The sequence below is a fragment of the Trachemys scripta genome, chromosome 20 (genome assembly GCF_013100865.1).
Source record: "Trachemys scripta elegans isolate TJP31775 chromosome 20, CAS_Tse_1.0, whole genome shotgun sequence".
In the NCBI taxonomy this organism is placed as follows: domain Eukaryota; kingdom Metazoa; phylum Chordata; order Testudines; family Emydidae; genus Trachemys; species Trachemys scripta.
Window position 1 is genome coordinate 3,033,212 of NC_048317.1, and position 27,601 is coordinate 3,060,812.

The 27,601-nt window shown below is 49.3% G+C and overlaps 2 protein-coding genes across 2 annotated transcripts in view; one reads left to right on the forward strand and one right to left on the reverse strand.

The window, feature by feature from the left end:
* The window catches only part of LOC117868219 (angiopoietin-2-like), a 29,133-nt gene extending 28,129 nt beyond the window's left edge, over nucleotides 1-1,004 (reverse strand). Inside the window, exon 1 of the mRNA XM_034754009.1 lies at nucleotides 813-1,004. Coding sequence (XP_034609900.1) covers nucleotides 813-905 — 93 coding nt within the window. The 5' untranslated portion in view covers nucleotides 906-1,004. The remainder of the gene's footprint in view (nucleotides 1-812) is intronic.
* Nucleotides 1,005-17,957: 16,953 nt separating this feature from the next.
* Nucleotides 17,958-26,363, forward strand: TRAPPC3 (trafficking protein particle complex 3). The gene is made up of 5 exons (XM_034754089.1): nucleotides 17,958-18,082; nucleotides 21,463-21,560; nucleotides 21,845-21,944; nucleotides 22,750-22,932; nucleotides 23,515-26,363. The coding sequence occupies exons 1-5, from the start codon at nucleotides 18,041-18,043 to the stop codon at nucleotides 23,632-23,634; spliced, it is 543 nt and encodes a 180-aa protein (XP_034609980.1). The 5' UTR covers nucleotides 17,958-18,040; the 3' UTR covers nucleotides 23,635-26,363.
* The last annotated feature ends 1,238 nt before the right edge of the window (nucleotides 26,364-27,601 follow it).

The window sequence follows — 27,601 nt, forward strand, 5'->3', positions numbered from 1 at the left end:
CAATGTGCAAAGAGGGGTCAGCCAGCAGACCCTGTTCAGCGCTTCCCGCCACCAGCAAGGCTGCTTCTTCCGGGGCCTCGCTGCACAGAACACGCTCCCGGCTGGAAAGTCCCAGCTACTCCTGAGCAAGCCCAAGAGAATGCGATGAAAGAGTCGCGCCCTAAAGCCTAGAGCCAGGAGCAAGCGTGTGAAGGAGTGACAGCTGGAAGTAAAGTAGGGACCTCAACTGTGTGGAAGTGTGTCACACACACTGCAGCCCTCCCTGGCACTCCTCATGCACAGGCACGCTAACCCTCCGCACAACACGTGTGCCCACACATTCCAGCTCTCCCACCCATCTGCAAACCTGTTATGCAGCGTGTTCATGCCAGTTCCCCCACCCCGATGTCAGACCCACGAGGCTCAGAGCCCCCGCACCACGCCATCCCCATGCACGAGCACCCCCCTCCAGTGTGGGTATTGCAAGGCTTGCCTCCCAGTCTCTTACCGAGCGTGCAGGGGAGAAATAAGCAGATGAGTCTATTGCACGCAAACGAAAATCCATCCCATCCCAGAGCTCCGTGGTTTTTACCAGATGAAGCACAATAAGGGTTTTGTTGCACCAAGGTGTTGCTTTGGCAATAGTGAGAAAAACAAAGCTGCAGTTCCCTGGCGCGATGTCAGTGGGGTTTGGAGAAACCATGTGCGGTTTCCAAAGAATGAGCCCAGAACCGCTGCTAGCCCGGATGGCTCACCCCCACCCCCATCTCAGGCAGACAAGAACTCTCTCTCCAGTTGCAAGCCAAAACAGAGACACACACTCAAGAGCCCACCTCAGTGGTGCTGCATCCAATCCTTTCCTGCCTCAGGGTACGGGTAACTCCCATCAACTTCACGTGCATCTCTGGGAAACAAGCGTTTAGCATGAAATGGACAGCCCAGCCCGACTGCTCTGTGCTGGTGGGGTCTTGTCTGGGCACCTCAATGCGTTTTCCAAGCCCGGCTGATTGGGAAGCCTCAGGATCTTGCTGGGAGGTTGTTTGCTTGCGATTGCGGATGAGTTATGGGCCCGAAGGCTCCCCATGAGGGCCCTGCACAAACACATGTTCATGACCACACTTGAGCAGATAGGCCTTCAAAGCCATCTGCTTTCAGAGGATAAACACCAGGGAGGAGGAGCAGCCTCTGTTCTCTCTCTGCATTTCATCATGCATCGCTCAGCGCTTAGGAAGGGTGAAGACAAGCTCTTGGAACTACAGGCTCCAAACAGCCGGGAAGGTCGCTCTGAGCCAAAGTTCCAGGAGCAGTAGTATTGCAACGGACCCCTTCAGAAGCTAGAAAACCAGAATGTTCCCAGCACATGGAAATGCTCAGCTCAGGGGGTCTGATCCGGGTCCATCGCTGGCTGAAGTGGTTCAAGACTTCCATTCCACTGTACTATTAGTGAGGTCACCACTTCCAAGTCACCTGCATCATTCGACAGTCCCTGGGAGATTGGAGCACCTGCAAGAGCTGTTTGCATGCACAGCATTGGTGATTTGCACACAAACTCCCTGTATGCAGACAGCTGCAAATGCTGCATCTGGCAGGTGCAACAGCTCCATGGACACTGGAACGGGTGCATCTGTTGCTGCTGCCTTTTTTGAAAGTCCACTCCTTGGTCTGATGTCTCGCAGCATTTACTGAGAGTTCCTGGCTGGGACAATGCACCTAGCGATTCCCGCCCCCCCCGCTGCTATTTGGCAATAGCTTGTTTCCAGTTGCTATTAGGCCCTGATCACTTACAGCCAACACCCCCCTCATGTGTTCGTTTTCCTATCGCAGAGCTGGAGGGAACCGGACTCCACTGTGGCTTTCAGCACCAGCCCAAGGCCCCTGCTTATTGTCAGTTTGGCTCCAGCAGGGGAAGACAGAAGGCTCTGATGAAAGGGCCATTTCTCACTCACACCAAGCCATGTGTTAGCATTTCCCTCCTCAGCTGGGAGGTGCAGCTCTTGGGTGGGTTTCGGGGTTCACAGAACTGGTTGGCTGAACTAGGGCAGTGCACGGATTGCCTCTCGGTTCGGGCAGCAGGGAGCATCGGGATGAAGTTGTTGTTGGAAGCTGCTGGATCAGTCTCCACATTTCCTTCTCCCGGACTGGGAATCCCATGGCACTCCTCCTTCCCGGACAGCTAGAGCCGCCCCAGCACAACCTTGGCAAAGTCAGCGGGGGCAGCCGAGGCGGGTCGCTTTGGCTGGGATCTCTTGCTGCACAGCAGCAGCACACGGAGGTATCAGTATGTGGCGCCATGCAGGAGTCACACAACACAGACAAGGGTCCTGTGGCACCTTTAAGACTAACAGAAGTATTGGGAGCACTTCTGTTAGTCTTAAAGGTGCCACAGGACCCTCTGTTGCTTTTTACAGATTCAGACTAACACGGCTACCCCCTTGATACACAACAGACAGTCACTTGTCTCTTAGGCTGGAAACAAGACAGTGCTGTTCTGTACAGGTTCTTGTATCCCTCATCGCCGGAGTAGCCGAGCACCTTCCAGTTGCACATTAAGCCACAGGACTAACATCTGCCAATGTTCATTTTCTCCTCCTCTCCCCAGGTGTGCAGTGGAGGGTCTCGGCTAGCAGGGTTCTTGGGCTGGTGTTCTGGGAGTCAGAGACTGACTCTCCCTTTGACCTGTGGAAGAATCGGTGATATTCAGGCTGCTTGGCACTGCAAGTTTGAATGTATGGAAATTAAAAGCCTTAAGGGCCAAATGAGTGAACCTGGATGCATCACAAACTGACCTTGCACAAACAAAGCAGGTGTTTGCTCAGCTACCTATCCATTTGCATGTGCAGTGATCCAATCGTGAGCCACTAGAGCTAAAGGGGAATCTCTATAATGTATTTGCAGTACAGGGCCTATGACACAACTGAACAGGGCTGATTGTGTCCAACGGAAGGCAGGGCCTGTCTACCCAAACACTTTAGTTTGTGGCAAACTGTGGTGTGAATCTATCCTCCTCCCCCCCTCCGCTGTGCACTAGTTGGCCACGTGGACCCTGCTGTCGCACACTAGTTCTGTTGCGTACTTTGTTCTACCCGCTTTGAAATGCGACTAGAGCTCTTGGGAACTTTGAGTGAGCAGCAGAGTCTCCAGCCAGTTAGCGTGCAGCAGACTGCCCTGGGGTAGGTTCATACCCTAGCTCGCTGCGAGCTAAGCGGTCATGGAGACAAGCCCACACATCAGTCACCAGGTACGTCAATAACAGGCTGTCCCTGTCCTGAGACAAACCTCTCTAACCTGGGGGGGTTGAAATCCCCTTTCTGAAATGTTGTAGGTCAAGATGGGGCACGCAGAGAGGCAGATTCGTGCTGCAAACTCTGACTGAGCCCAAGCCCCCCATTCTGCCGCCCTCCACCCCCTCCCCATTAGGAAAAGCCCCAGCTTGCTGACAAGCAAGTGAACACCCACAAAGATGCATTGATCACCCCCCCCAAAAACATTGCTCCCTTGCCAAAATCCACAGCTGTTTAAAATTGGAGACTAGCGTAGATGAAGCACGCACAGGGGACTAGCAAAACAAGAGGAAAGAGCCAGCCCTGCAGTGGTTTAAAGCAATTACATGATGTTTATTAGTAATTCTGACAGAGACTGAGGGCCAGGCTGGGAGTGGGGAGCGGGGGTGGGCAGTGGTGGTTAAAACGAGGAGGGGAATATCATTGTTGCTCTGGTTTCCCTGGGGAGGAGCAGTCAGCCAGCGGCATTACTGCTCATTAAACGTAACAGCCTGCGGCCGAGCCACTCGACCTGGCGTTCCAGTTTCGCTGTCACTGATAGCAGTTAACTCCCGGTAAATGGCCACTTGTCCAGGTTAAATGGTAGGAGTCCGGAGAGGACAGGGCAGCCGAGCTGGAGAGGCCACCCCACTCATGCTGGCTCTTTTGCCCTGCCCGAGTTCTCCATCATTCGTACACACCCAGGGGAGCTGGAGGTAGCCTCGGGATTGCACGCTCAGTTTGGTATCCTGTCCCCACCCCTGCCCAATGGGGCATGAGCCTCAGAGACAACTGCAAGGAGGTCTGAACACTCCCCCCAAGCGCTTTGCCAGGAGGAATACCCAGTAAGACCATGGGAACACCCAGACACCAGCATGGAGGGACCCCTCTGCAGGGGATGGGCCCGCCCTGGGCCTCCCCCACAGGCAGAGAACCTGGCCATAACGATAAGTATCCCCACAGGTGACCGGTCTGTTGGCACACATGTGCAGGAGGCGAGGCATGGCACTCACTCCTGGGAGGGCGCCCCATGGCCACCAGACTCCCTGCTGGGAGAACAAACCCCCTTCTCCTTCCAGCTAGCATCAGCCATGTAAAGACACGGTCCCTCTGGCGTGGGAGGGAAGGAGGCAGGGATGCCGAGAGCCGCTGGGGTTCACTGCGTTAGAGGAGCGAGGCCTGTGGGTTCTCAGCAATGGGTGCACGGCTGGATAGACCAGACAGGCTGCAACTGTTCCAACCGTCAGATCCTCTTCCTCCCCATCCAGCAAGGGCTCAAAGCACCTACTCAGGTGAGCATCTTGGCTGGGTGGCAGTAAGGGAAGCCACCGGAGAAATAAGGGCCAACACTTGAAATAAAGGGACATTTCAGGGAACCACCGTTTCCCAGGGCACAGCATGGAGTTCTCCCGCCAGCCTGTCCTTCTACTGCCCTCAGGCCCACAATGCAATGATCATAACCTACAAGCTTCAGTGTAATGTTTGCAGTGGTACCGCTCATCAGCTTTAATACAGCTTACACTAAGGGAGGGATGGTCACCCTCACAGACAACTCAATGAAGTAAGGGACAGGGGGTCACCCTAGAGCGGCACACATGGGGGACAGGCCTGCAGAGCTTGTCGGCTGGGCTGGGAGCTCATTCCCTCCCCCCCCAGACCAGCTCACGCGATGGGGCCAGGGGGTGTCAGCAAATGGAGAGGATTGACAGACATGACAGCCAGTCACAGCCCTTGCCCCATGCACTCACCTCCATCCTTCTTCCACTCCCACAGGGGCTGTGTCCCCTTCTACACGTGGCCTCCTGGCAGCCCTGCGGGGTCCCATTTCAGCAGGCGAGGGCAGGTCATGCGCTCCCCATTCTCCTCAGGGAGGGGGCAGTTGGGGCTGTTCACCTCTTGCTGAACCCCCTCTCCCAGACTGGGGAAGTACCTGCCCTAGGAGGGTTTGGAGCAGGGCTGACTACGCAAAGGGCCGGCTAGGTCCCCTCTCTGGAGTAGGGAAAGGCCTGACAGAAGTTGCAGCTGCCCCTCACCCAGCACAAGGCCCGTGTGCAAAGGTGGGCAGCGCAGCTGAACCGGAGCCCTGAGCCCTGGCTTTGGCGTTCAGCCCCTTCCTCTCACGCAGGGTTCTGCCCCTCCAGGGGCTGCATGCATGGCGGGCGGGGCAGGAGGAGGTGTAAGGGCTGATACAGGCTCCTCCACCCATGGAGCACAGCCTGGAAGGAGAATCCTTCCCCCGTGCATCTGTCCAGTGCCCGACCGGTTCCTCAGGGCTCCAGATTTGCTCCTAAAGTGGCATCTCTTGGAGTAGCCGTTGAAGCCAGAGGGGCACCTCTGATTGGCACGATGTACATAACAAACAGACGAGAAATGGAGCACGCTCTATAGATGCTTTATAAACCGCATGTGCTGGAGGTGGTAAGGAAAGGAGAATGTGTGTCTTCGCATTTTAGAAATTACAGGTGTAATATATTGCTGCAAATGGTGGAACCCAGAGCTTGGTCCAGAAAGCCATCGATCTGAGCTTAATAGTTCCTGTTACACTAGGATAAAAGATGAGTCCCAGATCTGGAAAAAGAAAGAGGGAAAGTCTGTTTGGGGAATTAGGTCATGGGCACTCAATGTATATTTTATTCTTTCTGGCTCATAGTCAGTCAAACCGAGTCGTTGGAAGGCTACCATAATTATGATAAATTTAGTCTTGATTAACGACAAAAGATATTATTTCCTGGAGGTTACATATATCTTCGGACCAAGCTTCTCATATTCTACCAGGCGTCGGTGAAATAATACCAGAATCACCGTGGTTCTCCACCTCGCTCAGTGCTGTCTGTGTGTGTGGAGCAGGGGTGAGGGGTGTTTTATAGCCAGTGAAGTGCTACGACCCACCAGGGAAGGAGATGTTCATTGAGGGCTCGGTTGCAAGAAACCAAGCGGGATGACGGGACGACACTCTGCAAACACGAAGGTTGCAGCTCTCTGAGGGCTCTTCAGTGCACCCTCATTCACCACCTTCAAGTGTTCCTGTCTCCTAGCCTCATGACTCTTCTGCAGCTGGGAGTGGGATGTGTCTGTGTAACCGGTGGGAGGCCATCTGAACCTGTGCGTTTAAGATGTTGGGGGCAGCTATTCTCCAGCTCCCCCATGAGAGTCCTGCTACAGCAACGCCCTTAAGCACATGCTTAACTTTAAGCCTATCCTGGTTCACAACAGCACACAGGAGCTGCTTCAGGTGTGCTCAATGGAGAGCCTGTGCACAAAGGCTTGGCTGAATGGGGCCCAGGGAAGGGAGGCGGAAATGCCAAGGGGCACACTTAGTGCCGTGGTTATGGGATGAAGTGAATAGTTGGACCCGTGAATGTGGAGCTCTCTCTCCATCTGTGGTCTTTGGATCTCTCCTTCCATGGCATTTTGAAGGCGTTATCCCCTCGGTATTGAGGGAGATGGAGCTGGGTCTGGAAACGTTTCTCTTGTTATTTTGCCCTGCGCTAATGCAGAGCTCACAAGCCACGTGGAGTAGGGGGTGATGCAGGGAGGTGAGATCCCTGAGTCCGTTTAGTCTGGAGGAATGATGAGTCTCGCTTTGCCATTGCCAGGAAATACGCACATGGGGGTTGGTGTCTTCAGGGGAACTCCATGCTCCCACGGGCTCCATCCTGCCCCATCACTAGGACAAAGCATTCCGGAGTGAGGAGACTCTCCAGCCAGTGTCAGCACCTGCTCTGAGACCTGCTCTTCCTACTCACACATCTGGGAAACCGTTCGCCACACGGGGATGAGCCCTGCCCTGGGAGTCTGATGGCGACCCTCGCGCCGCTGAGTCTCCAGGCCCAGCCTTTCAGCCCAGGATTCAGCTGCAGGAACCTGGTTGGGGCGGAGAGGAAATAGCTCTTGGCTCTCTAAAGGGTATCTCTGGGTGTGCTGCGAATCCTTTTAGCACTAACCTGTCCTTAATACAGCTGACTGAGATCAGCATAAAGGGCTCCACGCTAACCTCTCTGGGAAGCGGGTACCGATTCCAGGCATGGGGCAGGGGGCCTGGGGCCTGGAACAGGGAATGGACTCTTTACACCCATCCCAAACTGACTGGCCTGTCATGGGGTTAACGGAGTTACACACACACACACGCACACTCACCATAGTCCAGCTGAGCAGTGTCTAGAACAATTGGAACAACTGTTCTAGAAAGTGATTGTTCCTGTATTCCATTCATTCTCACTGGAGCACGTGCCCTGGGACACTCTAGAATCCATGGGTCAGATTTGAATCCAGAGGAAAGTATTTTTCACACAATGCACAACTAACCTGTGAAACTCACTGCCACGAGGATGGTGTGATGGCCAAAAGTCTGAGTAAGTTCAAAAAGGAATGGGACAGTATCATGGAGGATGGGTCCTACAATGGCGATTAGGCAAGACAGTCAGGGATGCAACTCTGTGCTTGGAGTGACCCCCAAACTCTGACTGCCAGATACCAGGGTGGGTCTCTCCCATAGTTGCCCTGTTCTGTATCCTCCCTGTGAAGCGCTGGTATGGGCCACTGTCGGAGACAGGCTACTGGGGAAGATGGGCCACGACCTGACCGAATATGGCAGGTGCAAAGTATTATTTTATCACTGATACAATGGAAGGAAGCTGGTTAATGACTAGCACTGCTGCTGAAATCCGCCTAAGCTGGCAATTATAAAGAGAAGAGCAGCTAAAAGTCCATCGGAAGAGATTTTTCAGGAAGGGTCATTTGCAATATCTGTGGAGATAAGACGTCTCCACAGGGCTTTATCCCCATTTTGCAGCTGCTGCCCCCAAACAGCAGCGTGCTGCTATTCTTGTGATTGGCGCCCTCCTCTATAGTTCTGGTTTGGATTTCAAACCCCTTGGAGAGATGGAGAGAGGTATGCTGCCTCCCTGCAACGCTTCGCTTGAAAAGTTCCATTATGATGTTTTCCATAAGGTCCCTGTAAAACCCACATACATTATAGAGCAGAACTGCTAAGCCAGGCTCTCTCCAAGGCCTGCTCGACATATTTCTGGCACTGCTGTGCTCTTCGTCAGCTCTTGTATCTTCAAAGCTTAGTGAAATTCCTTGGCCAAAAAAAAGAAAAAGGAATTATTGGTCACTGGTAATCGTGGAGCCTTGGAACGCTCTGGTTAAGTCTGGGGATAATCATAAAGCACTCCGGTTAGCCTCTGGGACTCCCAGCCCCACTGCTGCTGCCTGGGCTCCATTCATCGCTGTTCAAACTTAGCAGCTAGGCAACGGCCTTGAGACGGTGATCTGTTATGCTACAGCCAGATGGAATATGCCTCTAGCCAGGGGCTACAGGCTGGAGCAAAGTCACTCACCTCGTTGCTTTGTCACAGACAAATTATTTGCCAAAAGTTATACTCCAGGCCACGATTTGGGGGGGCACTGGTTTTGGGGCACCCACCCTGAGACACCTTAATGGAGAGCCTTATCTTCAGAAAGGGTGGAGCACCCACTCTTTGAAAATCATGTCTCTTGAAAGCATCTCAGGTGGGCACCCAAAACCACTAGTCACTTCTGAAAATCCTGGCCCTGGTATCTGTAAGTGGCATTGATGCACACAGAAAAAATGCAGAAGAGGGGCTGGGATAACGCTCGCTCTGTGGAGCAGCTCGTCTCTGAAATGGCTGCCCCAGTCCAGCCTGGGGTGGTATTGGTAGTGTGGGGAACCTTCCTTGATTGTTTCTTTAATGAGATAGATTCACTGAGAGGCTGGGGCAAAAGCTTTATCTGTTCCTTGTGTGTAAAGTCTGGTTCAGTGGGACGTGCTGGCTGGCAGCCCTGCACCATGGGAAAGTTCTGCTTGTTCACCGAACATGGAATCCTAGAGCTGGAAGGGAGCTGGAGAGGAGAGCCCAGCCCAGCCCCTGCCCTGAGGCAGGGCCGAGTAAACCCGTCCTAGACCATCTGTGGCAGGGTGCTGAGCGTTAGCACCTACTGAGTTCTGGGAACATCTGAAGGCCCCTCCCCCAGTGCTCAAGCAATTAATGAGCAAACAGGTGCAGGAAGGAGGCCTACAGGTGCAAACTCAGGGATCCAGAAGGGGATTTTGAGACAATGACAGGCAGGCCTAGCGGGGTGCAGGGGAAGCAGCCGCTTCCCCTCACCCCTTTTCCCAAAAGCGGCACCTTTCCAAAGGCGGCCGCTGGCCGGAGGAGCCGGGGGGCACAGGCTGGCCGCCCGCAGCGCAGCCGGCAGCCATGGGGGGGCAGCCAGAGGAGCGAGGGGGGGTGCAGGCTGGCCGCCCACAGCGCGGCCGGCAGCCATGGGGGGGTGGCGGGCGCAGCATGGTGGCCAGAGGAGCGGGGAGGGAAGGGGCGGTCAGCGGTGCAGCTGGAGGAGGAGCCAAGGGGGGCGTGGCCAGAGGAGGAGCCAAGGAGGGGCGCCTTTTTTAGGTTTGCTCCCCCTCCTCTTAAAAGCTGGCTACGCCACTGGGCTTTCCCCACACTGCTCGCTGTGCCCTGGCCTGGAACATCACCTCTGGGGGAGAGCGTGGTCTCTGTTTCCCATGTGGTCTTTAGCCTCTCAGCTGAGCCCACCAACCAGGAACCCAAACAGGCTGGTGGGTGTGTGATATGGGCACCTGCTTGCTGGGAATAGGACTGAGAACTCCCAGAAATCATCTCCCAGCCATCCATGGCTACCTGCAGTGGGTCAAATGCAAACCAGTGGCTGAAGCTAGAAGGCCCTGGGTACCCCCTTTGTCCATTTGAGCTGCAAGCCAAAGCCTTCAGAAGGGTGAGGGTTCCTGATGTCCCACGGTCGGTGCTCAGCACCGTCTACCTTCAGCTTTCCAGGCCGAAGCATGCTATGTAAGTGTAAGAGCCTCGTTTATAACCTAGCTTGGATAGGACAGCAGTGAGTACAGCACTCATTTCCCCTTTAAACACATACACAGCAGAGGTCTTGAGACGTGAAAGCCTTAATCCTTCACAAAGCAAACTACACCACCTACTAATCTCAATCAATTTAAACCTTCCCCCATGGCAAGTTGCTGCAGTGTTTCCCCCAGATGGATTCATTTCAGAAGGGGCTGCAGCCCTGCACCAAGGTGCTCTGGGCAGAGCCCATTTCTCCTGGCTTTCTGTCTGCAAAGAGGTATCTGAGCTTCGTCCTGATTTCCAGGGAGAACAGGCATACACATCTGGCAAGTACAATATATGGCGTTACATTGCACCAAGAGCAGCCGAGGAGTGCACTGATGTTGTAAAATGGTCCTACTCAAACAGCTGAGAATCCCCAAGCTAGAGTCTTTCAGCCTAATAACCACCAACTCATTGCTCCCGGGGAGCCTGTCACTACTCAATAGGTACATTAAACATTTCATTTAGCGATCCCATCGGGCACTCTGAGTGCTAGTGCTGCTGCTACAAGGTGGAATCCACCAGGCTTTCTACCATGAACCCCAGCCACTTAGGGGTCCTGAAAGCAAGTGGCTTTCCCAATCAGCCTCTAGCACATCTCATGGATGCACAATGGTGAAAGGCCAAGCTGACCCCCTTCCTGGGGGTTCCTTTGATGTTATATAAACTTCCTGCTAGGACTGCTCCCTGCTAGCCCACTATCACCCTGTCCTCCTGCCCCAGGCTCAAACCCATCTATATATATCTTGGATTGGAGCTAATAGAATCCACCTGGTCTGATTGCCAGGGTGAGTCAGCAGAACAGCTCTGCACCTTAATGCTGGGTCCTGGGACCTGACCCACAGCAGAAGAGATTAGGCACCCGGTTAAAGGGCTGTACCCGAGATATCACAAATTTTCCTCATGGCTGAAACACCACAAGAAGCATGAAAGATAGAGTCAGTAAGATATATTCGTTAGAAGAACCAACCACCCTTCTCTGGACCTCCCCTCAACCAGGCCAACAAGGCACTACATGTATGCACTGTACTCCTGTACCACATCTGCTGAGAATGCCTACTGTAGAACTCCTGGCACCATGTCAGCCTTCACTATGAATTTCTTGGTCTCTGTAGGTTGAAACCAGTCACTGTAGGCTGATGGGTCTTTATAAAGGGATCATCACATGGACTATTAGCTCTGTGTTTCCCACGCTAGTTTCATCTGGGGCAGGCTTTGCTTCGGAAGGAGTGTGACTACGGTGAAGAACTGCTTGTGTGGCTTTATCTTGTTGGAAAGGCATGCAGGAGATTTCGTGTTTGGGATGTGTGGGAAATATGGGGCTTCATTAGGCCACCGTTAACTTTAAACACATGAATATTCTCATTGCGTTCAGGGGGCTACTCCTGGGGTTAAAGTTAAGCAAGTACTTAAGTACTTGCAGGATGGAGCCCAAATTTACTGAGAGAACAACAACAATTTACATTTATAGAGGGACCCCAAAGCATTTTATAAACTATGTGCCAACAATGCTTCTGAAATGGAGCCACTTGTGGGGCACAGGGTGGCAGAATCTCATTGGTCTGCAGGGGAGGGGTCTGTTCAGCAGGGAGCTAACTCTGTTAGATCTAGGGATTTATTCACTTTGGATCTCAGGGATTTATTTTGATTTATTGTGATATCTTTATCACATCTTTGTAATGATCGCATACTCATTGAAAAGCTGGAAACGTAAGAATAAATATTGCATCTGGAGAATCTTTTTGGGGGCCATTTATAGGAAGAACCTACCAGAGAACTGTCTGACAGCGGTAAGCATTGCTCTAGGCTCAGACCAGGCAGTGAGCCACTTGCATATAAATTCACTTTTTGCTCATACATGCTTTATGGATCCACATAAACCCCCGACATTTCTCATTATTAATCATGCGCTGAATGTGTAACAGGAGGCGTAGAAAAACCAGTGGAGGACGGAGAACACAACCTGTCTGCACAAGTATATTTGAGGGACTTTTTCCATTTTTCATGAATAGGGCCGTATATTTAGCAATTTCCCTTTCAATATTATTCATCAGACAAAAATTTAATTTAAACTCCATGGGCACTGAGGAGCCTTTGCAGAGTCGGTCAGATATTCGCTGGTCCTGTTTGTAGCTGGGGCTCTGATGGATTGCCATCTTGACTTCATTTGAAAGAGACGCCTGGAAAATATCACAAGGAACATGAGCAATTTCATCAATAGAAAATAGCTCAGCTCTCCTTTCTTTCTGTATGTTTACTGGGCACTATTCCTAGCCATCATACGAAGCATGTAACAATGGTTAGTTTAACTCCCATGCAGAGACTCAAGGAACTCAAAAGCCAATGGGGAAAAATAGTGACAATATCTATATAATTGGGAGCTCACTCTGACTGTAGGCATAAAGGCAAACATGTCTGAGGGGTGCCAAACCAACATATTGTGGCAAATAGTGCAAGACCCATCATAGTAGTGCTGGCATTCTCTTCTTGGGGGGGGGGAAATGGGGTTCAGGGCACCATTTCTTGCCCCTGAACGGGAACATTAACTGCCTCACTAGTGTCCTAGAGGAGGAGAGTGGAGAGGGAGGGACCCGGGCCCACCCTCTACTCCGGGTCCCAGCCCAGGGCCCTAGGGATAGTGGTAAACCACTTGAACGAGCGGTTCCTTCCCCTGGGCTACTTCCCTCTCCTGCCCTTTAGCTTGTGGGGGCTTCCTGCCCTCCCTCTGCACAAGCCAGGTGCCCCTTTACCTAAGGTCTTGGTCTCCTTAGCCCACTGCAGCACTTCTCCAAACTTTCCTCTGCTTCCCTCCAAACTGCTCTCTGCTCCAACACCAATCCTCTCTGCTTCAACTAATTCCCCTGTCTGATTGAAGCAGGGGGGTTTTATCAGGTGACTGACTTCAGGTGCTCTAATTGGCTTCAGGTGCTCTAATTAATCTATAGCAAACTTCTTCCCTCTACAGGGAATAAGGCTCCCTTCTAACCCTCTCCTGCTGCCCTCTGGCCATGCTGTATCACAATATACTGATCTGCCTTCTAACTGTCCCAACTGGGCTGTTTGATCCAACACTCTCCAGAAATTGGCTGCACTTACAGTCAAAAGCCTTTGTATTCAAGACTCAATCCAGAGCACGGATACATTAATGTCCCTGTTCTCTGGGACACCTTGTATTGAATGCCAGGCGGTGCTCCAGCAGATCTCAAAGCACTTTGCAGTGATCCATGAACTGAAGCCTCCCTCATCCTTCTGAAATATCAGTATCCCCCATTTTGCAGATGGGAAGACTGAAGCACAGAGCAAGGCGGTGACTTGCCCAAGGTCACCCAGAGAGACTGCAGCAGAGTGGGTAACCGATCCCAGATTGCCTGGCTCTCAGCCCCACGAGACCAGGCTTTCTATGCTGCAAATAAAGTATCTATGGCACCTGAAGTTGGAAGCTGAAATAAAAACATCTTCTGCCACTAGCCTTTGCTTTGGGGGCTTCCATCTGCTCTTTGCACTAGGCTGATACACTTGATGCCTGTAAGGAAAGGCGAGATCTTCCAGGGCCACGAAGAGGAGCTACTGTGTCGGCGCAGGAGGTCCAAGGCTTTGGGACATCAGACTAGCCCTGAGTGTGAGGAGCTGTCGCAGGGAGATTAATGAGCACAGCTGTTCTTAGCTTGCTCTCAGTGCCTTTCAGACAAGGATCCCAAAATGCTTCATTAAATTAATCAGCAACGTCTCACAGTCTCTGTGTGGTAGGCAAGGGTGTGTTACTAAACACATTTCGGGGGGGTGGGAGGGGACTAGAAGTGAGGTGGCTTACTCAAAGTCACACAGTCGAGTGTGGAACCTAGGAGCCCGGGCGATCTCTGTACAAAGCAGCACAGGAAAACCATGAATAGACTTCTACGGCACACACCTCTCAGGGCCCTCATCACAATGGCCCCCACAAAAGCTTTGTCCTTGTGGTTATCATGACCTCATGAGAAACCTGTGAGAGGTGTGTGTGTCCGATAGACCATTATGTGTATGCGCTGTCCCGTTCTCCCTCTCTCTGTAGGGATAAAACCAGTAACTGACTTCTCTCAGGACCCCCGTGTCCTCCCCAGCTGCACAGAAAGCATTTCTCTCTCCCAGGGCCTTGGGTATCATTGTTACAACAGAACTTCCTGTTATTCCAGTGGTGTCAGAACAAACAGCTGGGCACCTGTCCACCCTTCCTCAGCAGGGGCCAGACGGTTGTTTTTCTTTAAGTGTTAAAACACTGCTGATGCCAAGGGCTGTGGGGCGTGGGCTCTTTTGTAGTCTAGGTGCTTTGACAAACAAGAATCTGAGCTATTACAATAAAAGTGTTGACTTGCTGCAATGAGAGGGCCGGATTCTGATCCCTTTACTCACACTGAATGGTCCCTTAGGCCTAGTCTGCACTAGAAAGTTAGGTTGACCCAGCTCTGTGAAAAATCCCCATTCCTGAATGACATAGTTAATTCTTCCATCAACCTAGCTCCCGTCACTCGGGGGGGTGGGTTACCTATGCGGATGGGAGAACCCCTCAGTCCTGGCAGTGGAGGTAGTGTCTATGCTGAAACACTGCAGTGGTGCATTTCAAGGGTGGACAAGCCCTTACTCCACAAATAGGCTCCTTGAAGTCAGTGCTAGCCCAGATAAGCAAGGGGATCAGAACCTGGCCCAGAGTCTACTGTGCTGCAGAGCTGTGGCTTGAAAAATGTACTTGTGGCAGAGATAGGGCCAGACTCTTCGTGGCACTGTAGTGGGGGTAGCCCTCTGCGAATGGGACCTGTGAATACTCCATGCCCCATGGTGCTGCTGGAAGTGGTGTGGCGTTACAACAAAAGGATCGGCAGGAACAGTTATCTGGGTAACAAGCTTTCCAAAAGCCTCAGTGAAGTAGATTGGGACAGAAGGGGAGAGATGAGCCAAGATGGAAAAGGACCCTGGGCAGTGACTTGAGCTTCTCCCACTTCATCTGCTTTCATTGTTGACCTAACTTCAGGCTATTGGTTATTGTCTTTTTTTATATAGTTCTGGAGAAAAAACTCCTAATGTAATATCCTGATGTTACTCTGTAATGTAATAATGACACCCCCACTTCCACATGGGTCATCAGCACAGTATGAACGTGGCACCTTCTGCAATGCAGCACAAGCATCTACAGCATGAGCTAAAACAGTAAGTATCTGCAGGCTGCAGTTGTAGCTTGCTCTCACCAGCAATTGGAAGGAGAGAGACAGACACACGTACGTACGTGCATTGCCAGTATGTTACACTAAGAACATGTCAGACTTTGGTAAGAAGGCAGAAGTGACTCAGCCAACACGGCTCTAGTAGATAGAGAGGTAGAAGCCTGCATTTTAGACTTCAAGCTAAGAGAAAACTGATGCTGGACAGATTATTGTTCCAACCGACTACACCAAAGAAAATGGGTCAGCAGTGGTATCGTTATACAAACTGACAGCAACATTTCTGGTCAGATTAATTTGGGGGTAAACTATTGTTTGGCAGAATCAGACTTCTAGGCGTGAAACACTCAACTAAATTACACAATCTCTGCAAAGAACAAGGAGTGCCCCAGAGCCCCTGGCATTAGCTGAAGCACCATTTCTCCATGAGATAACGCATACTGTGTTATCTCATAAACGGAAGGCCCTTAGATACTGTCACCATTGTGCAGTATTAACACAGGCACTGTGGGTCCTTATCTCTAAGAGCCAGTTATGTTCTGTTAACATGTGCAGTATGGAGAATGTGGGCACCGCATGTTGGCCAAATAACTAGGGTGACCAGATGGCCCGTTTTTAAAGGGACAGTTCCGTTTTTTGGGACTTTTTCTTATATAGGCGCCTATTACCCCCTGCCCCCGTCCTGTTTTTTCACATTTGCTATCTGGTCACCTAACGAAATAACACACATGGCATATATCACCCATCAAATACTTAGCGAAAGGCTTCCTTGGATGCAGCTGACTGCTTTGCTTCAGGGCGTCCTGCAGCCAATGAGCTCTGGTTATTTAGCTATGGTATGTGATGGAGTTAATACTATTTTCTGAACTCAGTGGCTATGAAGCAATTTCAGGAAATAGACGAATAAACCAGCCTTTTGTTTCTGAGAAATCACACTCCAATTCAAAGCTCGGGTCGCAAGTTCAAATGTTTGTGGGTTCCTAGCCTATTGTCAAAGGTTCACACTGCAAATCCAACAGAGAACTTGGCCTGATGTGTCTAGTCTCTGCTCAAGGAGAGCCAGGACTGGAACAATAATGGGAGTTTCAGGTCGGGAATAAGGTGCATTGGCAGAGTTGTGTAAGGTCCTAGGATTGGAATTGTAGGAGGGCTGCAGGTCAGGAATGAAGGACATTGGAAGAGAGGTTTGGTGAGCCTGCATGTTTAGCAGCCGGAAGCAGGTCTGGGTTGAAGTGAATCAGTGAAGTCACTTTCACTTCTCTCCCCTGTAGCTTTCCTGAGCTGACTCTTCTACCATACAAGGAGATACTCAGCTATAAACATGAAAAGTTTATATTTCCTGTCAGTTTCCAAACCCACTTCCAAATGGGCCTCCTGGTTTCCAAAGCTCTCCCTGGACTTGCTCCTTCACTTCTCCTGCTCTCTGATTTTACGTCCTATAGCTGTGCTCCTCCAACCCACTCACTCCTCTCCTCCAATTACCATCCTCCCCCCTCCCACCGCTTCCCCACTCTATTCTACCAGGGCGACTCTTCAGTTAAGTTTGCTCACTTGCACTGCTCTATGTCTCAAGAAGCAATTACATACTTAGAGAACAACACATAAAGTAACATAAAACAGTTGTTGCACTTTGAGGACTCCAATCCATGTTAATTCAGATTTAACTGCAAACAAACTGCCCTCTTTTTGTGAATTGCCTCTAGTCAGTTGCAATAGTAACTGTGGAATGACACTGGTAGCAGCAGGAACATAAACATATTGTCCCATGTTTGCTAGTGTAGCATTCATTTGGGGGAAAGGTACTGTGTGAGACGAGTGCCTGAGCGGCCGCAGAGCTGGTTCACTCTGTGAGTGTTTTTGTGTCTGTATGTTAAGTTAGCAGCACATGGACCAGGGTTCAGGGTGAGTCACGACACACACACCCTGCAGAGTTTCACATGGAACAATGGGGCCCCCCTCACCCAGACAGGTGGCAGCTACACCCTCCTCCTGGGGAGCTCCCCAGCTGGCCTGCCCAAAGGAGTGTAATCCCAGCCAAGAGCCGGATGACCCTGTGCCCTCACTCCAGGGGGGTCGTGGCCAGGCGTGCCAGCAGGCCCCACTCCACTCCCGTGCCAGGGAGATGGTTCTGCCCACCTAGCGGGGGGCACTGACCCCAGCCCGGCAAGACAGACACGCCCAGCCCCTGGCGCTGCCCAGGGCACCAAACTGGCCAGGCTGGCGCTGCAACCGAGACTCCAGCACCTGGGCCAGGCACCACCCCACCTCGCAAGGCCACATGGCAGGGGATGCAGCTGCTCCTCCAGCAGCCTGCTCCCCAAGTACCACCTAGAGGCCAGACTCGCCGTCGCTGGGCATGCTGGGGATTGTAGTCCTTCCACCTGAGCCCGCCCAGGGCATGCTGGGAGCTGTAGTCTCTGCTGGCCCTGTTCTCCCAGGGCATGCTGGGAACTGTAGTTGAGTCGCGCGCTGCTCTCCCAGGGCATGCTGGGAGTGGTACGTCTCCCTCCCTCTCACCTCTCGTTCCCAGCATGCCCCGAGGGCGGCGAGCGGTGCATTGTGGGGGCGGTAGTTCTCCGGGCGGAGCGGCCGCGCTGGGGTGGAGGAGGCGCTGGGCCGAGGGGACTCCAGTTCCCGTCACGCCCCGCGCCAGGCCCTGCCCCTAGGCTCTGAGGGAGGCTGTCGGCTGAGCGGGTCCGGGCCGACGCACACCGGGCCGGGCAGGATGTCGCGCCAGGCCGGTCGGGGCACCGAGAGCAAGAAAATGGTAACTGGGGGCGGCGGCTGAGGAGCGCTACGGGGACGGGGGTGTTTGGGGCCTGGCCGGGGGGGCTGGAGTCGGGGTCGGGGTGTGTGTCCGGGCCGGGGGTGCCTGGAGCCGGGGGGGGGGGGGGGGGGGGACGCGTCTGGCCCGGGGGGGCTGGAGCCAGGGCGGAGTGTGTGTGTCCGGGCGGTGCCTGCAGACCGGGGAAGGGGCGGGGCGGGGTGGGGAGCCCGGGCCCCGGATCCCTGCTGTGTCTCCCCAACATGCACCCCACCGTGCTTGGAGGCGGCTGCTGTGGTAGGAGCTTGGCATTGTCTGACAGTGGCGGTGGTTCTGTAGTAGGGGCTTGTGTGAATGTTTATGTGGGGCGTTATCAGTCCTAAGCCATGGCTATGCTCATTCTGAGAGCAACACCCACAGTGTAAGGAGCTGAGTGTAATAGTGCTGCAAAGCAGGGCTTTGGAGCGGAGCCCGGAGCTGGAGCGTAGACCAGTAGGTTTGCCCGGAGCCGGAGCGGAGCAATTCAAATATTTGATTGCTCCAAATCCCTGCTGCCAAATCCTGGCTTCCTTAGGTTAAGAGCAGCAAGGCTCTTTGTTTGCGTTTATAGAAATGTGCCTTTGAACTGCACAGTACATACCACACATTGCCTTTCCGAAAAGGTAATGCCATGTTTGTGTCTTACCTGTCTATAATCTTATTCCGTATTACCAGTCCAGATGAACCTAGGAGTGTGAAAGATATGAGGAGCAAAGATATAGAGCTTCAATTTCAACACTAAGATAAATGGAGCCAAACTCATTCATCCTTGATATAATGGCCCCATTACGTCACAAGTGCATGTGGCCGGTTGACTTAAATAGAACTTCATTCATTAATTTTATTTTCTCCCTCAGCCTTTTCTACACTAGGATGAATATTTGTTGCAGTTTGCAGGTTTCAGCAATGGGTGCAGGTGCTGAATTTGGTTTGTCTGTACTCAGCAGTAATTGAGCTCCATCCATTGCAGACCCCCTTTGTCGGCCACGGACTCCATTATTCTTGTGTGGACACGGCTTTTGTGTTTAAGGCATTGGATTTATTTAATTAGCATTCAAACACTTTTGTTACCACAATAGTATTATGCTACTGACATGGTACAAAAGGCCAAGTAAACATAGGTTAATGATTAGTTTGCTGTGCTTTCATATATAAATGAGAATGAAATACAAAAAGGCTACCTGCTGTAAAGCCGATAGGCAATTTGAGTCTATCAGATTACTTAAAACCAAGCATTGATCTACAGGTCAGATCTCTGTGACTTTGGGTATTTTTAAATTGTATAGGTGCATTGACTGTAACATTTGAACCTTACTAAATGGCATCCTCTAGCCTCTTCCTTTCAATTGTGGGCTCCTTTTATACACTTCTTTCAGACTGAGAGCAGTAGATGAAAGCTTGATGACAGGATGCAGTTCATTTAAACACTTTGGACTGGTAACAGCTGGATTTTCTCCATCTATTCACCCACCGGTCTGTCCAGCTGCCAGGCACATGACTTCATTGAAACGACCTGGTCCCTTAACAATAATTTAACCTTTTGGGCATGTTGGTTAATTTTCCCCCCCAGGTTCCTGACTGTACCAGGTGAGCTAAAGGGGCGTTCTGTTGTGTCATTTTTGAGTAATGTAAACTTAATCTTTGACTTTCAATGATGAATTTAGCAAAGTAAATGCTAAACAAAGAATAAATGCCAGAGCTCTAGAGCTGTAATTCTAGTGGCTTTCCTGCTGGTTTCGCTGATTCTCCTTTACCCCAACAGGAGAGCCTAGCTGTGTATTCTCTCCAGTTGTTGACCCTGTTAATTAACATTAGCTCTTAATGACAGGACAGAATACTCTATAGCTTCTAACAAATCCAAGTTCTACTCATTGAATGTTGCAGCTTGGGAGTGATTCCTGCCTGTGTTTCAGACTTGGCTGTGTGTGAACTTGTTCAGAATGTGGTGTGATCAGCGTGTCTCACTTAACTCTGATGTTGTCTCTTTTCCCTTCCTTTCTGCCTGCCTGCTGCTTTCATTCTGTAGTATTGGTATTTGCCATTCATTTCACCTTCTGCATCTATGCATCTCATGGTAGGTGATAGGCTACTTAATTTGAGACTAGACTTTCCATATTTCTAACAGCTGCAAAAAAATGAAATCAAAAGTCTTAAATATTAAAAATAACACGTCTCCTTGAGTATTTACATTTATTTCAGATAATGTGAAAAACTAACTTTGGTGTAGATTCTTTGCTTTTGTTTTTCAGACACTTAGGAGAGAATGAATTGGTAATCGCTGTTCTAATTAATGGCTACACACTAACCATGTTTTAATCACTTCAGGCTCAGGAAATATAGTGGGAGCAGCTGTGAGAGAGCATCTGTTCTTTTATTCATCTTCTGTATGAATCTGGCACTTGTGGAAGAAAAATGATCTTGATTAGAATTGGGCATAGTGCAGATGCATTGCATAGAGTCTACCAGTGTACTTCAGTCCTGACCTGAAACAGTCCCAGCTGTTCCAATCCTGGTCTTTGTGAGCAGATATAGCCTTTTGTGCTAAATTATGTGCTGTGGACAAATCATCTTTGGGGGCTGGGATGTAACTATCAGACTGACCAAAAAAAAAAAATCAGTTTATGAATGCAGGGTGTGTTATGTTCTAATGAAGAGAACTGCATGTGGAATCTGAGAAATACAGTGCAAACGACACAGGTAAAATATGGATTAGTGGTTGAGGGCTTTTATGGGATATGTACAATATCACCTCTTTAAGTCACTAGTCCAAATCTAGCTCACATTGCTAGTAGTTGTAAATTGTTGCAATGATAGAGATTATTTGGTGGTCTGTATGAAACGACTTGGAGGTTTCACTCCAGTTCTTAGTGTCTCTAGATCATAATCAGCACACATCATTAACTGGCAGTCCACCAGAGAGGCTAAGGATTGAATGACAATGGAGACTGAACAGCCTTATAGATGGCTGCTTCAGTTCAGGGCTGGACATATTAGTGGGGAGTGCAGTGTGTACTGGGTGCGTGTAAGGGAATGTGCTTTTTCCTCTGCCCGTGTGGTTCATATGCTGGAGATGGAAGATTTCTGTCTCTGGGGCAGTCAGTTTGTCACCTTTGAGCAGCACCCCAAAGAATTTAAAATATACTAAAGTTTACTGTGAGGTTAAAGTTTCCTTAAAATATGAAATCTGGGACCTCTGCAGAGTTGGTTTAGTAATTGATTCCTTTGAATTGGAAGCTTTCTGGCCCCCTCTCCAGGCCAACTAAAGTAAAGGTGGGAACAAAACCCAAAAATGCCCAGGGATTTTTCTGCCCAGCTGATGATAAATTCCTTTTGAATCTGTTTAGAGCTCGGAGCTCTTCACTCTGACCTATGGAGCTTTGGTCACTCAGCTGTGTAAGGACTATGAGAACGATGAAGATGTCAATAAACAGCTTGACAAAATGTAAGTTAAAGTTGGAGTTTGAGTCCTTTGGGGGAGGAGTTTGTAGTAGGCAGAACTGTTTAAACTGCTGTTCCTTATTTTCTGCACCCAACCCAACCGGCAGGCTGAACACTGTTCACTTGTGGATTTTTCAGAATTTAAACAAAATATTTTCCCCTCCTTTGGTATCTCCTCTCATACTTAGTTTCAGAGCACAGCTTTATTGCATAGATTTAGAACATCTTCCTGGAGCTGAGCTGTGCTGTTATGATTCTATAGTTTGCTGCTGTTTGGTGCATTGACAGGGGCTACAACATTGGAGTTCGATTAATAGAAGATTTTCTGGCCCGGTCCAATGTAGGAAGATGCCATGACTTCCGGGAAACTGCAGATGTAATTGCAAAGGTAATCCTCCAAGTACAACCTTGCATGCCTTTATCAGTGCTGGTCCCATGCATGTCCCAGCACCATATCCAAGCTGTTCAGGGACTGTTAAGAAGAACCATGCAGTGGATCACCAGGGGCACAGCTTCTGATTAAGAGTGAGATAATGAATGGTGCACAAATTGTATTCTCATAGACTTTAAGGTCAGAAGGGACCATTATGTTCTTCTAGTCTGACCTTCTGCACAACACAGGCCACAGAATCTCACCCACACGCTCCTGTAACAAACCTCTGAGCTATTGAAGTCCTCAACTTGTGGTTTAAAGACTTCAAGGTGCAGAGAATCCTCCAGCAAGTGAAGTCTTTAAACCACAAGTTGAGGACTTCTAAAATGTATCTTGTGGCTTCTTGCTTCCTGAGCTTAACTAGAGACTTTGAAGGCATTTTGTATCCAAACTAGATTTTCCTGAATATGGGAAGAAAATAACCCAAGGAAATGGAAACTGCTCCAAACTAGGCAAAATCTGATGCAAATAGTGTTCTTGGATTTTTCCCATTGGGGAGGGAATATTGCTCCCCTCAATTTCCCCACCTGTGAGAAGAGGATAAAATTACTTACAGGGCTGGTTTGTAGCTTTGGGTTGGATTGTCCAAAGCACCTAAGGAAGTTAGGTCCCTGACTCCTCTTAACTTTCAATGGGAGCCAAGGGTCTGATTTCCTTAGTAAATATTTTGAAGCTCATTAAGATTCTTTGATGAACAGCGTTGACGGGAAATATTACTGTTTGGGTCACTTGCTTGTCTCTGCTCCATATAACTCAATAGGTGGCATTTAAAATGTATCTGGGCATCACCCCGAGCATCACCAACTGGAGCCCAGCAGGTGATGAGTTCTCCCTCATCTTGGAAAATAACCCTCTGGTGGACTTTGTGGAGCTGCCTGATAACCATTCATCTCTTATTTACTCCAACCTCTTGTGTGGGGTGCTGCGAGGAGCCCTGGAAATGGTGAGGCTTCACTTCTCTCCCAGGAAGGGTGGGGGAGTTGTGGAGGTCTTGGCTGGAAATGAAAACCTGGAACCTTCTGCAGACATTTCAACCCACCCCCTTCTGCAAGTTTGTGGTCTTCATGTTTTCTCTTGCTGTGAATCTATGTTAAGAGCAAAGTAGAACTGGAGGAGCCAGTTGGTTGGTATTGTTCTAAGGGAAGGTTCTGTGCTGCTTAAAGTTTATAACTCTGCCTCGATGAATAGAGGGAGTGTGTAGATGCCCTGGGGATGCGGGTTAGATGGACTCTGTCTTCTAGAAGCAATGCAGAGTTCTGAAGGGAATCCCAACCGCTGCTTTTGTTGGGAGGTTTGTCTGTCTAGGGAATGATACGGCCCTGTCCCCATAGTATCTGAATGCCTATGGCATAGGGGGACAAGCCAGTGATCTTTGATACAGTAATCAGTGCCTTTCTTGGACCCCATATGACGTGTCCTGTCCTATGTCCTGCGCTATCTTAAGGGGTGGACGGATAACAGGGAAGCTGTTAGTTTAACTTCATAGCAACTTTCCTTTTGGTTTTTCTTCCCCTCCGTCCCCCAGGTTCAGATGGCCGTGGACGTGAAATTTGTCCAGGATACGTTGAAAGGAGATGGCGTCACAGAAATACGGATGAAGTTTGTTAGGCGGATTGAAGACAATCTCCCGGCTGGAGAGGAGTGAGCCACAGCGCAATCTCCCCAAGGGACTGGAGGGACCAGCTGCTGTGGCCTATAGCTCGTCATGGACTCGTAGGGATTTAGTGCCCCCTTTAAATTCCAACTCCTAAAGACTCACTGACTGTTTACGTTGTTACATTTCCATTTTCCATATAAGACAACTCTCTGGGTTATTCTACTTATCCCACAGGTTCACTCTAAAGATTTTCATAGGGTGGATAACTTTTTCATACGACCCACAGAGACTCTTTCTACACTCGGTTTTTAGCTGGATATTTGGCTGTGGGCAAAGTTTGCTCCTTAAACGCTAAAAGATCTCCAGGTGGTTCAAGTATGGGACTGAGTTTCATAACCAAAAGAGAACCCATCAAGGGAGCTGCTTTCTTCTTGAGACACATGCATTGCTCCCACTGATGCTTGTGAAGGCTATGCTAGGCTTGCAGATGGAGGGGGTGACGCATGTGACTGACTGGCTAACACATGTATGTAGCAGCAAAGAATGAAGCATATAAAGTGAAAGGAATGGGAGCGCCTAATGGCACACACAGTCGGTCCTACTCTCTCCAGTTGTGCCTCTTCTTACTGAGGACACAGTGTCTGTAGTTAAAACTCTGCAAAGGCTCATGGAGTGAAAAAGTGATGGCAGAGCACTTCAGACAAGCCCTTTTTATCCAAAATAAAGCTTGGGGGCTTTTCAGTGCAAATGATCTGCTTCCATTTGGGGTCATGGTGCTCTTGGGGGAGAGGGGTTTGGTGGCAAAGCGAACTTCTGGTTTGTCAGGGACTGTATCTGAGGGTCAGCAGCATCAGGCTCTTAGTTCATTTAGCAGAACAGAATTTCAGTGGCCACATTAGCACCCCGCGGCTCTCACTGTTGTACTAATCCGCTGAACATTTCCAGTCTCTGCTGAAAAAAATAGCTCTGGTTAGCTTGCTATGAATATTTGGTCTGAAACATTTGTTATTAAATATTGTTCTCCAAAATATACACTGAGATACGCACTGATCTCAGCTTCTTACTCAAAGCAAACTACTCATAACTAATTCTGAGTTTAATAGTTAAATACACATACAATTAAAACCTCATTATCTTAAGGATTAGACAGGGAAGGCTGCCTTAGAGTGTAGTATCCTAACAGGAGGCTGGGCGCCTTCCTTTAGAGGAAAACGGTATAAAGATGAAGAGCATAACCAGCATCTCAGGAGATTCAAATTACCTGCTTCCTTCTTTTGGAGGCAAGAATTTTCAGTTTTTCTCCCACAACAATGCTGCTAGGAACCAATCCGTGGAACAGTCTTGTGCTATGGTGGTGGTCTGACTCTGTTATGTGATAAGGTTCATAGGGGGACAAGTAAATTGCATTATAATGCCCTGAATATTTTTAATAGAAAAAATAAATTACAGTGGCTGAAATGCATTCAGCATTTCATATAGTATACACAGCCTGGAATTTATTTCCACTGTCTGACAAAATCTAGATATCAAATCTAAACAGTACGAAGTACTAAATGCATTTCAGCCAATGTAATTCCACTTTCCTGCTATGATATAGAAATACTCCGCAGTGTGAAATGGGACTTTGGTACTTTCTGTTGTGCATAGTTAGATTAAAACAGAAGTTTCCACTTTATTTTAATTGGTAAGGTACAGCAATTTATATCCTCTGCTCTTGTTTAGAATAACTAAATGAATTGAAGTAGCGGTACTGGGTCTAACATAAACCAAGAGGCTAGAAAATTCACCCTTTTGACACTTTATTCAAATGGAAAATTCAATTGAACATTGCAAAGTGCTTGGAGGATGAAAAGCATTTAAGTGCAATGTTGTGAGAGACAAATTTTAACAGGCATTTTCAAAATGAACCCCTCTGGGACATGAGTTGTGGCTACCTTAATGTCAGCCTTAGCCAGGAAGTCGTGGACTGGACTGTGCAGACAAATGTCCCCTTTTATCTGTAGTGGGGGGATGTCTCCAAGTTGAAGATGAGCACACACTGAAAGATGGTGTGAGTGAAGCTTGAGCTGCTGCCACCTCTGTTGTATCTGTTCTAGGGATAGACGCTGCAAATCTGTCGCCTTTCACTAGCCTGAAATGCCCTTTAGTCCACTTCTGTAAAATCCTTTGCTGGGTACGTCTGTGACCGTGAAAAGCTCCCCCATCTGAGTCAGAATTTACCTTGGCGTTCAGTGCAATTACAACTCTGAGCAAATCCTGCCTCTTTCACTTGATTCCTGAGGGCAAAGGTAGGTATGATTATGAAGTGAACTACAGTCACCAAGTTCATTTCACCCAGTCAGTGAGTGGGGTGCAGAAGGGTTTGAAATGGAACTGTCTAGATTGTGAATGTTCTTGTTATGTATTGGTCCATCTACTGTCTTATTTATATCCCTCTATGAGATAGATGCCAGTTCCTGTTTCGAACATTGAGCTGTCTGGAATGTCACCCATTGTGGAATTCCTGCCTCACCCGAATGAATTCCGATAGCTACAGGAGTTGAATGCCCAAAATAGTATCTTGCAATTCTCCCTTAAGGGGGCAGTAAGAGTCTATACTTAGAGTTGCATTGACAGAGCTGATGGCTCTGTGTGTGTGTTGGGTGTACAATTGCAATGTGGTGTTTCAAAGATGTGTAAGGATCACTCATTTGTTTCACTTTATTGGTCCTTGTAAACCATTTTAAGGCTGCATTTTAAAAGCCATTACATTAAAAAACATCCCAATGATGACTTTTCAGTGGTCTCCTGATCCTTTCAGTAAAGTCTGGGAAGGGGCTGAGATGAGCGTGGATGTGGCATGCTTTCTTGGGGTGACAAGGTGATAGGAGTGCTGTGGAAGGAATGTGTTCGGTCATGCGTGTGTGTGGTGGGAAGGAATTTCAACAGTGGTAATTAAGAAACAGTCGTGATTAGTTATCTTAAAGGAAGCGTGTGTAATTCTTCTTGCCCAGAAGGATGGTAGCTTGGAGAAGCTTTTATGTGTGGATTCCAGACTCCTTGCTGGGTCGCATTAGGGCATGGCACAAACTCTGTTTTTGCTCATTCAAGAACTGGCATTCTGGCAAGGTCATCCTCTCCAGTATGCATTCCGTGTGCCAGTGCTGGGTGAACATACTCTGCAAAACAGTCACTAACTTTACAAGTGGCTCCTTTGTACTAGAAATTTACACTAGGAAAACGCCTTGGCCATACTGCAAGGAGAGAATCTAGCCCTCCCCCTGCTGCCTCTTTCTGTTCGATCTCTAAAGAAATGACAGGCTTGGTGGCTGTAGACACACCATGACTCTTTGCTGTACTAAACAGCTTAATCTTTAAGTCCTGGTTCCACCTTTTTTATGCTTATCTAACCACAGTGCTTTGTTCCCTTTTCTGCCTACAACCTGCTCCTACACTTATGGCCCAAATAGAATGTGCTGAACTATAAATGAAGGTAACTTTACCTGGCAATGAGGCAGAAAACTGTCTCCCATGCTAAATAACACTGTGAGCAATGGTGAAATAAGGCTGAGGTGGGTGAATGGATGCCCGTAGCCATAGGTCCTAAAAGGCAGCAGAAGGCAGGTTGTGATGCACTTTCTAGCTCAAAGATACTAATCTTAAAGCTGCAGGAATGGTGATGTAGCTGACTGAGTAATTTACGGTGGATAATGTTCCTACCAGAGGTACTAGGCTTAAAACTGATGGAAGATGCTGCCGTTTGTGATGGTGTGGCCTGTATTTCTTTTCCCAATGAGGTCCTATAAAGGTGAGAGATTTGCAAGGGATTAAACCAAAGCAGAGTTAGTGGTTAGTAGAGGAAAAATGCTGTCAGTTTAAACAGGAATAGATACCCAGTGACTGAGGGACCCAAATTCTGCTTTTGAGCCGTTTGTCTAATTCACTAAGTATATATCACTCTGTTTAAAACAACTTAAAACCCATCTCAGCATGGAAACCTTTTACTCTCAGCTGAGTCTTCAGCCTGTAGGAAATC

Excerpts from the sequence above, each read along its gene's own strand:
- TRAPPC3 (XM_034754089.1), top strand. The coding sequence starts at position 18,041 with ATGTCGCGCCAGGCCGGTCGGGGCACCGAGAGCAAGAAAATG. Across the intron at positions 21,945-22,749 it reads CTGCAGATGTAATTGCAAAG|GTGGCATTTAAAATGTATCT; the intron begins GTAATCCTCCAA and ends ATAACTCAATAG. Across the intron at positions 22,933-23,514 it reads TGCGAGGAGCCCTGGAAATG|GTTCAGATGGCCGTGGACGT; the intron begins GTGAGGCTTCAC and ends TCCGTCCCCCAG.